This window comes from Rutilus rutilus, assembly GCF_951802725.1.
Source record: "Rutilus rutilus genome assembly, chromosome: 12".
NCBI classification, from domain to species: Eukaryota; Metazoa; Chordata; class Actinopteri; order Cypriniformes; family Leuciscidae; genus Rutilus; species Rutilus rutilus.
This window is the reverse complement of record NC_140217.1, coordinates 37013498-37029465: the sequence shown is the minus strand read 5'-3', so window position 1 is coordinate 37029465 and position 15968 is coordinate 37013498. Positions and strand designations below refer to the sequence as shown.

At 36.0% G+C, this 15968-nt stretch overlaps 1 protein-coding gene across 1 annotated transcript; it reads right to left on the bottom strand.

Moving 5' to 3' along the window:
* Nucleotides 1-252: 252 nt before the first annotated feature.
* On the bottom strand, nt 253-14253 carry rspo4 (R-spondin 4; the record flags this gene model as incomplete). Its single annotated transcript, XM_084426942.1, has 5 exons — nt 253-344; nt 7707-7904; nt 10005-10142; nt 10492-10674; nt 14148-14253. The coding sequence occupies 5 exons, from the start codon at nt 14251-14253 to the stop codon at nt 253-255; spliced, it is 717 nt and encodes a 238-aa protein (XP_084283068.1).
* Nucleotides 14254-15968: the final 1715 nt, after the last annotated feature.

The window sequence follows — 15968 nt, the reverse complement described above, 5'->3', positions numbered from 1 at the left end:
CCGCTTGCGGGTTTAAGCCACCCTCCCCGACTTGTCAATAAAATAAATGCATAAATACATGTTAGGATCTGCCATAATAATGTACTATAAACAAATACATCTGCATTAAAAAAGATGTGCAACATCAGATTGTCTGATGATTAAAGTAGCAATATTATAATTAAAACATTTATACAAAAATATATTGTTTATAAAAAACTGTTTACATATATTACTAAGAAAAGGAATAAAAGTGTCTTCCGTTCCAGAATTTTACATTCCCCATGGAGGTTCTGTGACGGGTGAGAGCTTCAAATGTTTCTGTGCCTTTCTTCTTTCTTCTATCCTTTCATTTTTCCTTTTATCTGTCAAGATAAAACCATATCATATAGTGAATCATATTCAAGTGCATTAATGTAGGAACCATATAAGTCAAAATCTGCTAATGGAACAAGAGTTTTAAAAAGTGATTATTCACCATTATTTACAACAGGATCTGCATTTTCATGGGTTTGAAAGATTTTGTTATAAGAGGCAATAAAAACTAGGCTACTTTGTGCATCAAAACCACTTTCCTGGTAAAAAAAAATGAACTTTTTTTAAAAAGTCAACAAATTTGCGACAGCTGAATATAACACTTGTGACAAGCCAAACATGTCAGTCTCTGAGTGATGTAATTTTTTCAAGCCACGAAATAAACTTCATTCCATAAAATAAGTATAATGACCTACGCAAAAAGCATCTCAAACGTCTCCATTCTCCACACTCTCAGGAAAAAAGGTACAAAAGCTGTCACTGTGCCGGTACCTTTTCAAAAGGTACACTTTTGTACCTAAAGAGTGCATATTAGTCCCTCAAAGGTACATATTGGTACCAAAAGTGTACATATTAGTACCTAAATGGTACATTTTAGAACCTTTTTGAAGGGTACTGTCCCAGTGACAGCTTTTGTACCTTTTTTTCTGAGAGTGCAGCACGTTGCATAATTACCCAAAAATCAAAGAAAGTTCACCCCTCATGCAGGTTATCACGTCCATCAAAACCTATAGGCTGGCTTTCGGTTGGAATATTAGAGATAAAAACATCAATATAATCACACTCATGGGCATCAATCACTTCACTGAATACTTGCCAGCTTAGAAATAAATAATTATTCCGTTACGATCCATCTGTTTTCAAATCCACATCATTTGAATATCACAACATTGATGTCTGTCAAAAAATAACGCGCACAATACACGGCAGTGTTTACAAGAAGCAGAGGTCCAGCGAGTCACGCATTTCCTGGAAAACACACACCGGATGTTTTTACTATCATCGCTTTCCAAGAAAATTCAACACACTGTCTGTCAGAGATGATAACATACGTGATGCATAATACACGGGAGTATAAATTTGTTCTTCACTCGCTGAAATTGAATCGGAAGGATCAGGGAACTGAGTGAAATACTTGAATCCAACTGAAAAACTTCGCTGGGCTGTTGAATATCGTTCAACGTGTTGGTTTTGACAGATATTTTTATGCACAAACTACACACTCTGATTCTGACATTGACAGATCTGACATGATCTTTTTTTCATAATTTTAGTAATAGATGAGCTGTTAAACGAGTAATCTTGAGACAAGTCCCTGTAGTCGTCCAATTTGACTCATATGCTGATCTAATATTATAAACTTGACAGGTGATTTTTATCAAATGGAGTTTGATCATTATCTTCTCATTCGTTTTTTTTATGATTTGTTACATTTAATTACCCCTTAGCAGATTTTGAGTCATATATGTTCATTACTGATGTAAAGCATTAAGAATTCAGTTTGGCTATGTCAACATGTCTGTCAAGTCCAAAATGAGTGACATTTTTATTACATCAGCACTTATAGAAATTACTTTTTTTAAATCATGGTGACATGATTTTTGATTTAATTTGGACAGCAAGAACACAAATTGTCAATACATTTTTTTTAAATAGCCTCTTTTTTTTAAAAGAAATCAATTAAAATATGAAAATTATCCTGTCCTCATCTTCAACTGTGAAATATGTGAAACATGTCAAAACGAACAATGCTTTAAATATATTAGCATTATCTAATAGGGCACTGTTTTTAAAAATGTAAATTTACACAAGAATGTCTCAAAATACTAATTTGTCACCAATTATTGAGCCCTGTGGAGTGACTCACAAAATCCATTTTTAATTGGGCAATCCCTAGAGAGACTTTCCGAATTAATAAGCAAAATGAACTTCTGTTTACTGATTTGTGTGGATGTAGCATATGGGAATCTAAAGGTTAGAAACAATGTGACAAATACCTGAATACCTTGAGTTTATTAAAAAGCAGAAATGATGACCAGTTACAGAATCTAAACACACTTTCCCATATACAAATATATACAGTCAGGCTAGCATGCACACATTTTTTTTTTTACAATTTTCTTTTTTTAAAATGCAGTATTCACATAAATGCCTTATCATCATGATATCATTATTATATTCTTTATACAAATTATATATTTATATTGACTTTCATTGCCTTAGTTTTAATTCTACATCCTAAAAGCAAGGATTCATTTATATAACTTTTGTGTTAGTGGTCAGTTTCTGTCTGACAGCTCATAACCTGAGAATGGTGCATCCAGTTTCTAACAGTGCTTCAAATGTTCATGTCTGGTTTGACTAAGATTCAAAATCAACAACAGAGGAGCTTCAGGGTGGTATGTACTGTCATTCTCAGAGAAGAGCTGAAAAATTACACTGGAGCCAAAGCGGAACAAATAGTCTGCAGAGCTGGGTGCTTACGAGTATTTATTCAACATTTTTGTTTGCTAAACCAAATTATAATCCATGTTTGTCTTTTTAAAGGGGACATAATAAAGGCATCATAAAACTGGAGTAAACAGTTATTATGGCCTAAGGAATGGGGTCTGTGGTCTGGAAAACACCACGGCCTGGCAAGAACATCACATTCTCTATCATTTTTCTTGTTTTCTCCTCTTGGTTCTCTTTCAGTCTTTTATATGCTGTTATTCAATATTGGCCAACTTTGCCCTGCTTTTTACTTGTTATGATTAAAGCTTCCTATCTTTTTCATTTTCTCCACTTACGCGCAGACAAAGCACTAAAAGCCGATATTTACTGCCCTGCATCATCTGGTTTAGGCCCACAGCGGCACCACCCCACCCTTTAATCCCAAAACCAACATAAATCTCCAGGTTAAGATCAGAGGTTTGTGCTTTATGATTTCGGCAGGTAATTTTGGGTCACCTGTTGGGTCCTGAAAGAAAACACTGTGATGATCCGTTCTGAGATGTGCGGCCTGCCTTTCATTAGCTCTCAGAGTTACACAAGAAAAGGAAACTTGGGAAGAAAGGAAATGATCTTCTGTTAATCTAGAGGACACCCTAGGACTAAATTAATTCATCGGGTTCTCATTGGTCACACCATGAGTAAGTCTTTGAGGTGACAACTTCAGAGATAAACCACAATGGCACTGATGGAGAACATCTGGGGTGGATAATAACAGTAAAATACTTCTTACTGTATTTGAGTTGACTTTCTGTTGAATTCTGCTTCACTAATGTTTATCTCTTATATTATATTATATTATTCAAAAGTTTGTGGTCTTTAGGTTTTTGAAATGTTTTTGAAAGAAGTCTCTTATGCTCACCAAGGCTTCATTTAATAACACTAATTAACACTACAATTTCAAACAACTGTTTTCTATGTGAATATATAGTTAAGTGTAATTTATTCCTGTGGTCTAATATGATGATGTGATGCTCAAGAAACATTTCTGATTATTATCAATGTTGAAAACAGTTGTGCTGCTTAACATGTTTTTTTATCAGGATTTTTTGATGAATAGAACATTCAAAAAGAACAGCATTTATTTGAAATTAAAATCTTTTAAAACATTGTAAATGCCTTTAATGTATTTTTTTATCAATTTAACACATCCATGCTGGATAGCAGTATTAATTTCTTAAAAAAAAAAAAAGTACTGACCCCAAACATTTGAACGGCAGTGTATGCAAATATTATTTAACATTATAATATCATTTACAATCATATAAAATGTAATTAATATAAGATAAATTAATATAAAAAGTATAATTTTGCATATATCATTTTTTTCAAATATTATTTAGCATTACACTACTACACATATTATATTAATAATATGTTATTTTTCATTATTAATCCAATTAAAATGTTTTCCTCTGCCCAGTGAGTCAAGGACATCATGATTTTTTTCTCATCAAACTAGAAATGTAGTATCAAGTTGAGCGCATTGCATTGTAGGACACAGCATTATTCTCCCCAAAATAGTATGTAGTATGCCATTCCACATTGTCAAATGAAAACAACAGCCAATGAAATGATGATGACAGAAATAGAATGAAATGTCATGAAGTCTTTCCATCACACATGCCTGCCATTAAGGGCGGCTGAAGGTGACAGAGAGAAAATATCACGTCTCGTTTTCCAAATGCCACCAGACATCCAGTGACAATGATGATTGCTGCAAACAAATCATTTCCAGTAGAGCATCAAATGGAAATGAAGTGACATAAATAACCATTTAGTCACTAAGAGGTGTCACTCAGATGCATGAGATCCAAACAAGAAACGCTTCCATTCCAGTACTGCTTTTATCAACTTTATTTATCAGAAAGCCTGTAAAGGTCCTCTTAAACTCACAGTTGCACAAAAACATAGTAAATCCCACAAGCTTGCTTCCACCTGCTCATGTCCTGACATGGGCTGTGTCCAAAATCGCAAAAAAAGAATAGCGGTGTCCAAATTTGGTGTCCAAATTAAAACCATAGTGGACGTTATCAAGTGCACTTATTCAATCCCATAATGCACCACAATAAAGAGTGTACAACCCATAAACATATATCTATGGTACAACCGGCGTATGCTCAATGGCTAGAGAATACCCATAATGCACTGTGAGACACGCGTGCCGAATGAATTGCCACGTCTCGCCAGAAGATGGCGCTCTCAGCTGAATCATCCATCCCTCCATTTTCCAAACCGCTGGTCCAATGTGGGTACAGCGTAATATTATTCAGATATAAATTCCTTTTTGATTGATTATTAAATAGTTCAATACATGGATTTCTCGGCGACGTCATCACTGCTTGCGCACGCAACCAGGAGGCAAAAAAGACCCGCGGTCTTCGTACCAGAGTAAAGGGTTTAGGCTAGTAGCATAGTGGTGGTGTTGTCGCTAAGTCAAAATGGCATCAAAGTATTTGACGAGCTGCACATGACCACATAGCACGTAGTTGTATGCATCAAGGGATTTGAACGCTCTAATCATTTCTCTAGTACACACTTGGTGTCTGAATAAGATAATTATATATATCAGGCCTTACAATTGCTGGCCACTTCTTGTCATCCACAATCCAAAGATCGTCATGTATTGCGTAGGGATCCGGCAAGATCTCACCATTGCTGAGAGTAAGTTTTTTAATATAATCGCCACGGTCGGAGGTACTAAGGCTTCCCACATAATCCATCGTCAAATCTTTGATTTACAGTAAAGTGTGCAGTCATGAAATGTTGCAGGTCGTAAAGTAACGTAAACAAGGTTAACTTATATAAAAGCAAATTCGGGCTCTATAGATGCTGCACTGCTAACATTGGCTATTACATTACTAACTTAGTCTAACATGATAATTCATACATGCATCACAGTATGTCCGGATTTTGATTCGTAAACAGTTGGACGTTTTACATAATGTTATATTAATATGAAACACAAACAAACAGATCCAACCATGAAATTGCAGTTTATTATTGAGTCAACAAGAAATAACAAACAATGCGAAATCTACGTTAATAGGGTATATGTCGAACGTCGCATTACGAAACCGGAAAACAGAACGCATCGCTTCCGGTTCAGGTCTTTTGTATGTGCTTCTTGCATTTTTTTACTGTTTTACTCAAGATAACTTAAAAGGAACGAGCAAAAATGATCATAACCAATGTCCCTCGCATGTGAAGATCGATATTTAAAAGTAAAAAAAAAAAAAATCTTCACACTAATGTTTAGATATTTAAATAGAATAAAACGCCAATAACAAAGTGAGATAGGTAGGTTAGCTGATTACCTTAAAATTCCATAGATATCGGCGTCAGTTCATACGGCTGTTAACACTTTCTATGACAAGCGGATGCGATGAGACCAGGTTTCCGGTTTCGTCATGCGACGTTCGACATATACCCTATTACAATGTTCTTTTACAAAACTCGGCATAACAGATAGCGTTTTTTTGCCTCCTGGATGCGCGCGCATCCGGTATTGTTTGTATACAAGAAACCCGTGTATAAGGTTTACACATTAGTTTCTATGACAGAATTCAAGATCAATATTTTCACTACTACTGAAGCTGCCAGTTTGCTAAGTTTCAAATGATTATTAAATAGCAAGCACAAATGCACATAAGCGGCATCCCTTCCGGAGCACTCAGTGTCCAAATTCACTCCCTCATTTTCAATCACTCCTTAAAGTGAATTATATTAGTAGACTAATGTAGGGAATAGTGAATAGGGTATAGGAGGCAATTTCGCACACAACCATGGTCAAAAATGGTTGTGCTTCCCTCCATTATGCCTGACTTCTCTCACTTTCCGGCTACCTATATACTAATTAGACTCACACGCCAATTATCTGTGTCTGGGTCCATGGACTTTTATTTTGATATTATTTTGTCTTACTTTACCTGTGCTTAGTTCCCTTGGTTGCCGCTGTCATTCATTGTTTCATTGTCTAATTGAGTCTCACCTGTCTCCCACTGCCACTATGTATTAGCTTCTGGTCTTTGTCTTGTGTTAACATTGCTACCTGGATGTTATCTTCGTTTGTTTACTAGATTATCCCTGTTTGTTTCTTGGTTTCTATTAAAATACTAAAAGGTAGTCTGGCTATCACCAGACCAAGTTCAATCTTTTAAGATTGAACATTGGTCTGGGGAGTCTGCTATTTATTTTCTACATAGTGAGTGTGATCAACGGGAATAGTTCAAATGACCCTCTACGCAATTGGATAGTCCTTCAACCAATCAGACCAACGATCCGGGTGACGTACTTTGCAGAGCTACGCGAAAACTCCAGGCAGGAAATGTGTAACCAAACGTGTTGATCAGCGGTTTGCGATGGAATTGAGCGATTTTTGCAGGTTATGCAAAAAAAACAAAAACATTAAAGTTTGTGGTATTTACACCCACTCGAGCGATTTGTTTGCTAAAAAGAAGCCATTGAGCATCATCAAGAGGTTAAAAGGAATTGGACAGAGCCGTAACGGCTTTGGAATTGGATTGAATTAAACCCGCCAATAGCGCACCAGGTGGATAAACCAGTTTGTAATTGTTTTTCAAGCCTCATCATTCTAGATCAACCAGCCAGCAGGTGTGACACCCAGAGTCAAAAAATTTAATTACAACAGACATTCAAATACAACATAATGGCTCTGACAGGAAACAAAACACAGTTTCCCAAATTTGGTCAAGGAAAAGGGACCATTTCAACTGTTTGGATCTTGTGTTTAGTGTAATGTGTAAATCATTGGGCAGCAAGCCGCAACAAGAAAGACGATATAGAGAAGCTCGATGTGGAAACAAGAGAGGATTTAAAGTTTATAATGTCACATTGGGTTTCTGTCAGCTATTGAAAGAAATTCTGCAACTGGCATGAACAACACAAAAAATATTATTTACCTTTTGGACACCTTTTCTTCATCCGGCACTTCCTGCTCTCAGTCTGAGGTGGACATAGCGCTTCTGCTTCTTCAGGCGTTTTGCTGGACAGCTCATGGGTCCTGATCTGCTGCCCCCATCTGACGCCACAGCTTAGGCCATTGTGCTGACACAGGCTCCATTCACTCCAGACGCCAAAGACACGGAACACACACCCTTCTGGAGTCCAAAGAGATTAAGAATACTGAATCATAAAAGCAAACTGCATTACCAATCTGCAAAATATGTGCTATTCCTGATCTGATGAGGTCTGCAACATTGACATTGTTATTGAACTGAAGTGGTTACACCTGTCTTTCATTATTTTCGCCTTGTTGGTTAGCGTATAATCTAAGTGAGTTCCTGTGTTTGTTGGATTAAAATAAAGACTTCGCGAGAGCTTACCACAACAATACCGTTATTCTGTCATTCATGACTCACCCTCATGTCGTTCCAAACCCGTAAGACTTTCATTCATCTTCGGAACACAAATGAAGATCTTTTTGATGAAATCTGATGAAAGCTTTCTGTCCCTCCATTGACTGCTATGCAACTACCACTTTAACGCTTCAAAAAGTTCATGAAGAGATCGTAAAACTAATCCATATGAATTGAGCAATTTAGTAAAACTTTTCTGAAGAGACACAATTGCTTTATATGATGCAAAGATTTAATTTAGACTATTATTCACATAAACATTAACCAACGCAAGCATCAGTTATGATTAACGAAAGCTCAAGCATGTTTGCTTGATGTCCGAGAACCAATGAGATTCATTCTCGTGTTACGCATCACGTTTGAGCTTCAGCAAGAACCAATGAGGTTTGTTCTTGAACGTCAATCAGGTTCGGTTGAGCTTCTGTTTATGTTCGCTGATCAATGTTTATATGTGAATAAAAGCCGAAATGAAATCTGTTCATCATACAAAGCGATCGGGTCTCATCAGAAAATTTTGACTAAACCGCTCCATTCATATGGATTAGTTTTATGATCTCTTTATGAACTTTTTGAAGCGTCAAACTGGTAGTTCCATAGCTGTCAATGGAGGGACAGAAACTCTCAGATTTCATTAAAAAGATCTTCATTGTGTTCCGAATATAGTCTTATATAAACTTACGGGTTTGGAACGGCATGAGGGCGAGTAATCAATGACATAATTTTTATTTTTGGGTGAACTAACCCTTTAAGCTTGCTTCATAATTTGATGAACTTTGCACTATTATTGAACTAAAAGATTTAGGAAACATGCTAAGTTCACATACTTGTTTCTCCGAAAAACAATGCTATACAGCCAGTTATTCTACTTTGAAATGTGGTTCCGTTTCGGAAAGTTTTTGATTGGAATCTGTGTGATCCCGCCCACTGCCGATTTACCCAATAGTATTTCGACACCACGGGTTGCCATTTGGCGGAAAACACTGCGTATTATAGCTACGGAAGCCAGCAAACAAACTAGGTCAGAGATCGCAGATTCTACCCGACCTAAAATGCCTCGGCATCCTCCTAAAAAGCACTATGACCAGAGGCATATTAAAACGCGGATAAATCAACACATCAACTTACAATGTAAAGCTTGTCGTCTTCCATTGTCAATTGCACTTGTTCCTGTTGCGTGTCCTCAATCTGGCAACCAGCGTGAGTGTCAAGTCGGAGGAGTGGGAGGGAGAAACAACTCTCTCCGATATTTTGAATTTGGACTGCAGTACCCATTTCAACCACTAGCTGACAATATTACACACTGCACCTTGAAACAACATTGAACTGACTTGAGCAGAATAATGACACTATTATCTTCGGTAGAACTGCTTCATAGATGAACTGAGTTTGCTTTAAAATTAATTCACTTTGCAGCACAGACATGGTTATTGAACTAAACTGAGCTGAATAATGACACTATAGTCTTTTTTTCTGCATTCGTTTCATAATTAGCGAACATTGCAACATTAATACTGTTATTTTCATGTTTATTACTGTAAAGCTGCTTTGAAACAATCTGTATTTTATAAAGTGCTATATAATGAAATGCGACTTGACTTGATATTTTTTATCAAAGCTACTGTGTCAGTAAGCTATATTTTTGCACAACATCAAATTAATGTGAATACACTAGTAAATGCAACCAGAAAGCCCAAATCTGCTGCTTTTTATTGCCACACAGAGAAAACATCTTGATGTAATTGTTCCACGTAAAACTTGACTGATAGGTTTCTTTCAGTATGGTAATGAGAGTTTAATGGCATCGACCCATACAGAAGGTCTGTAAACGAGTAAAGCTCTTACCCACACAGTCTGTGGACTGAGGAAATGTGCCCTCTGGACAGCTTTTGAAGCATTTGCCTTTAAAGAGCAGAAATCCTCCCTTGCACTTGGTGCAAAAGTCCTTGCTGAAGCACCTCTCGCACTCTGGAGCTTTGCATTCTGGGAGATATATGAGGATTGCAGTCATGGTATTGTTACAGGCTTTCTCCAGATATTAAATTCAGAGATTAAGTTAAGAGATGAATGGCACCAAAAAAAGAAACAGGTTTTTGGAAGGAAGGAATGAAATAATAAATAAAAAAAATACATACATAACTATATGATTGAATATTAAGGACATTTAATTTAAAAAATGTTTTTATTATTTTCAGCACCATGACACATTTCACTGTTTAAATTCACCCCACATATATATATATATTTTTAAAATATTAGAATTTTAAATAAATAATAAAGAAATGAAAACTTTTGGACTTTTAGATATTACTGTACACTGATTTGGCCTCACTCATGCAGCGGTTGAGATCTGTGGCGCGGAGGCCGAAGTGTCCAGCGGGGCAGGAGTGAAGACAGGAGCCGTGGTGACTCATGCCATCTCGGTTCAGGAACAGGAAGAGCCGCTCAGAGCAGCGCAGGCAGCCATTTTCCTTCGAACACTCCAGACAGCTCCTGCACTCCTGTCGCCAGCTCTCTGAAAAACAGTTCAAATGATTTATTAGTAAACAGGCAATGTAGCATCGCAAGGGGACGCATCTCGGACTGTGCATAGGGATTTATGTGCAGTCATATTCTCTGACACATTACACCTTCTGCGCTGACATTTGGGGCTTTGAGGTGACGTTCTAAACTAAAGGCCATAAACACGCATGTCATCTCTTTGGCTGCTTGCTAAACTCAAAAAAGTATTTTGCAGCTTGCATTTTGTCAGGGCAGTACAGATTTTAATTTTGACGTGTGAATTGTCATGGTTCATATATGTATGGTTTATGTGTGTGTGTGTGTGTGTGTGTGTGTGTGTGTGTGTGTGTGTGTGTGTGTGTGTGTGTGTGTATATATAGGCCTACACACACACACAAATTGAAAATAACTTTACAAATATATTACAAAATGTACTATTCAAGAATATATATTTATTATGTGTGTGTGTGTATACATACACATCAGTTGTCATTGAAATCAATAGTCATTTCAAAGTCATTTTCAATTTATTTATTGGAACAAAATGTATTGGATAAACACATGCATTTATGTAAACACATTTTTAGCCACTTTTTAGATTGTTCTATCATTAAAACCATGGTTAAACCCATTATGGATGAGGAACAACAATTGGCCTATAGTGGTCAAAGGTCGTGGCCAGTAAACAAAGTTACTGGTTCAATCCCTTTAAAGGTGGTGATATATGCCTTCACCATTGTACCCTTGAGCAAAGCACTTAACCCTGCACTGCTCCAAGAGTTTGTCACTGTAGTAATTCAACTGTTTAAAAGCATCTGCTATAACCATTTACTCTCTCTCAGTCTCTCTTTTTCTTTTCGCAAAATGTGTTCTTAATGTACAGAGTGCATGTATGTTCACATCCGACTAATGCCAAAGCCAGAGACTGGAGATTGAAGGCTCTTGTCTGTGTGTTGTGTCACACTGAGCCACTAGAGAGGGTTCACAGGGGGGAGATGTGAGGAAAGTGGCAGATGGTTCTTATCTTCATGTCCTTCATTAGGGAAATAAAGAGAGACACCACTGTCCAAAAAGATGTTGGTGAGCCAAGCTGAGATGCATCTGCTGCATTCTCTTCATTATATCCTTCTATATTTTGTACATGGATGTCAATCAAATGAAATTGAGAAAATATGGGAGAAAATACCAGTAAGAAATGAAGGCCAGATACTTCTACAACGCTTATGGAGAAGTGAATGTGCTCTTTAATGGTTGAGCTTGAAAGGTTTATGTGCAATGTATTACGTGGAGGCTCATCTAAAGCTTTGTGACTATTCTGGAAAATCAGTGGTAAATCAGCTGATAGATATTACTGCTGTATATCAACGTTTATTACCAAATGGTCTATATTTCAGTCATGTTCTGCTGAAAATAAGCACATAAATATGAAGCAACATCATGGATAAGACATCAGCAGCAAAATGATATGTGCTATATAGAATACTATATAAAACAACACCTGGCTAAATTAAATATAGTCAGATAGAAATGTTATTTTTGTTTAAAGATCAAGTTTCAGACTTTCATTGTAACACTGTTCATGCTGGGAAATTCATGGATGTTTAATTCTAAAACTTGGAAAAGTGGATTATTTACAGAAAAGCCACAATATCAGCTCTACAGCAAACATATTAAACAATGATATCAAATGATGTAAAATGTAACTCCACTATCAAATACAAACCTATATACAGTCCTATACAACTGAACCACTGGGTGCCTAAATGAACCTTTGGAAACGAAGTTTTCATGCAAGACAAACCGAAGCTTCACTAACATACACACACACACACACACACACACACACAAAAAAAAGTCTAATTAAAACTAATTTGAACCATACATGATGGGCTGCCGCTTTACTTTCATTTTGTTGTTTATGTTTCTTTTATGGGTAAAGTATGTTTAATGTTCGCCGGTTCCAGCCACCTTTTTCCTCTCATCAACAAACCTTGTTAGCTATTTTAGCACTTTTCATGGTGGCATGGATAGCTGCTGTAAGAACACTGTTTCCATGTTACTAGATGACAACAAATCGCAGTAATGTATGAGAGAAATCTTCTATATAGCAGCACTGAATGGATGCTATAAGACACTCATCTATATCACATATAGACTCATAAACAGCTATCAACTCCATTCAGCTGTTAGACCCGTGCCTCCCAATTGGACACATCCCATATATTTTATGATTTAAAACCACTCACAAAGCGTCATTTTTAATTTTATCTCAGTGAGTTCTAAAGCTAATCCATAATGCTTATTCAGTTATTTCTTTCAACAGGATGTCAAAACATAGCAACAAGAATACAATACAATCCAGACATACAGTATTTCATATTAAAAGGCCCAGGGAATCACTGCAACACAGCAATTTACAAATTAGCAATTCCTCACATTAATATAAAATTCAACATATAATCATTCACCTGAAATCACATTTAAACGTCTTTGAATCTGGCTTATCTAATCGGGTTTGGGAGACGGAACTATACTTTCCATTAAAAAAATGTAACATTTGTCTAAATAAAAATGCAATATTTGTGTATTGGTGAATACATTGAAATTACTGTTACAAAAAAGTACCATGGCACATGAATTGCACTACCATTGTGCATATAAAAGTACTCCAACACTGAAAAAAAGTAAAATGTACTTAATTTTTCTTTTGAAAGATTTTGCACGCATATTTAAGTAAATTTCACATATTGCATTAAGTTAAATCTACTTAACTAAGTTAAGTACAATTAACAAAGAAAATAAGTAACTTTAACTTGGCCAGTAAAAGTTTGAGTAATTTCTACTTAGTGGAGGTTTACAAGTTTATGTTTCAAGTACATTTATATAACACTGGTTTAAGCCATGCTTTGTTGAATATGTATGCTTTACTTAGATCATCCAAGTAAATTAAACAGTAAACAACATATCTACATAATAGAAGTAATGTGGTACCCACCAGAACACAGAGATTACAATTACACAATAAAGGTAACATTCGTTAGATAATTTTTAAGTATGAAATGTGTCATTTTGAGTAGAAAATGAACTCCAGATGTCACAAAACAGCAAGTTACTAAACCTAACGACAAAAGCAATGATAAAACAGTGTAAATATAGCTGGAAACCAGTGAAAAGTGCAACCTTGTTAATTATTCATGCCCCAGTGCATGATGGGAACACCAGTATCAGAAAGTTGATTTGGTTTTACTTAAATTTTTTTACGTTGAAATTTACCCTTACATAATATAGAATTTACTTTGTTTTTTAAAATTCTTGCCTGAACTAACTTTTTCAGATAGATTTTTTTTTTTTTTTTTTGCATTTTTGCAGTATTTACTTCACCACATAATCATTTTTATCAGTGAAGGTACTTGCAAGAATGCTATTTTGCATTCTTTTATACGCAGATATGAAATAGAAATTATCAGTTGATAAAAGTTGTCTTACCACTTCTGTTTCCCGCAGTTACCGGCAGTATAAGCGTCTGACAAAACAGCGAGACGAGAGCCAAATGTTGCCAATGCATCTCGACAAGGAACAGGTTCCGTAACATCTGCCTGAAAGACTGCCTCTGAAAGAGAGCCGGCCTCATGGAAACTCATCGCTAACAGCATGATGCTCACCCTGCCCACATCACCTGATCTCCACAAACATCTGTCCAATTTACTTTTCAGCTGTTGAGTAATTGTGCTCGTTTCAGGATGTTGTTTCGCGTGTATTCCACCTTTAATTTCGCATCCCTGAGGCAAGACTCAACTTTTGACCTTTCCGTCAAACCATAATCCTTAGCCTAACTATTTCGTCCCTTTATATTTAGACGGTTTAGAAGTTTTAGGGTTATATTTCCAAACACATTGGGAGACATATTGCAGTTTGCTGTGGTTGTGGTGGCCTGGATCATGCAGATATCCTTCCTGTTCTCTATCATTAAAAATCTGTGGGGGGAAAAAGTGAGTTGTATAGGCTATAGGCCTATATATATACAAATTAAATAGCCTACGTTTTGTGGCTGCCATCTGCAGTTTTTCATGGACCTGTCTTAACTTAACCACAAAAAAAAACAAATGCAGGAATTAGACTGAAAATGACCACATAAACAGTCAGTGAAAACAACGCCGATATTGCACGATGCGCACGCATTCTGAGGAAACAACAAGATACAAGCTACATGGACAAGGAATTGCAAAGTGATGACACGGCTAAATGGAAGACCTGAAGAAGCCAAAGTACTCACAATTAGAGAACTTAAAGAATTGGACCAGTACGGATACTGTATGTGGAGGAATATCCATGATAAACGACAACTGTGGATTGTACAAGTGAGGACTGTGTGGAGGAATATCATATGTACTCATATCACCAAAATAAATGATGGACATTGAAAAGGATTTTTTGTTCCCATTCAGAGATATTGACGACGAGGGGTTTGTTAATATTCATAAGGACTGTGTGTCTGACCGCTTACAAACTCAATACTGTAAGTACGAAAACTTGAATTTTAAAACTTTCAATCACACAGATTATAAAATGTATGATATTGAAAATGCTATTGACCCGGAAAACAATTTTTTTCAATAATGTAAATAATAATTGTTGTGAGTAGGCCTATTATACGGAAGAACAATTTAATAGAAATGTGAATATGGAAGGGGCATTATCAATTATATGGCTACATCTTAATAGTAGAAGTCTTCATAGAAACTTAATACAAATTAAGGATTACTTGTGCCAGTTTAACTAATTGAATGTGATTGCTGTGTCAAAGACTTGGCTTGATAATGAGAAAGTACAAGATGTAGATTTGGAAGGATATACAAATTGTTTACGATTAACCGAGTTGATAAAAAAGGAGGTTGCTTTGTATGTTGATACTGCGTTAAGATGCGATTTGATTAAAAGTAGCCTATGTCAATGACTATAGAAAATATCTTGGAATGCTTAACCATAGAAATTTACATCGAAAGATCTAAAAAATATATAATTATTAGTTGTGTGTATAGAACACCAGGAACATGTATCGATATATTTACAAATAAGATAGTTGGTATGCTTGACAAATGGAATGAGAACAGGGTACAAATTGTATGTGGAGATTTTAACATTGATTTGTTGAATTCAAACGGACATAAGAGGACAACATATTTGTAAAGTGTCTAAAATATTAAAAATGGTATTGTTTGCTGATGACACAAATTTATACTGTTCGGGAAAAATTTGAGTAAAACAAAGTTCATAATATTTAGCAATCGACAAATAAAGCTAAAATTA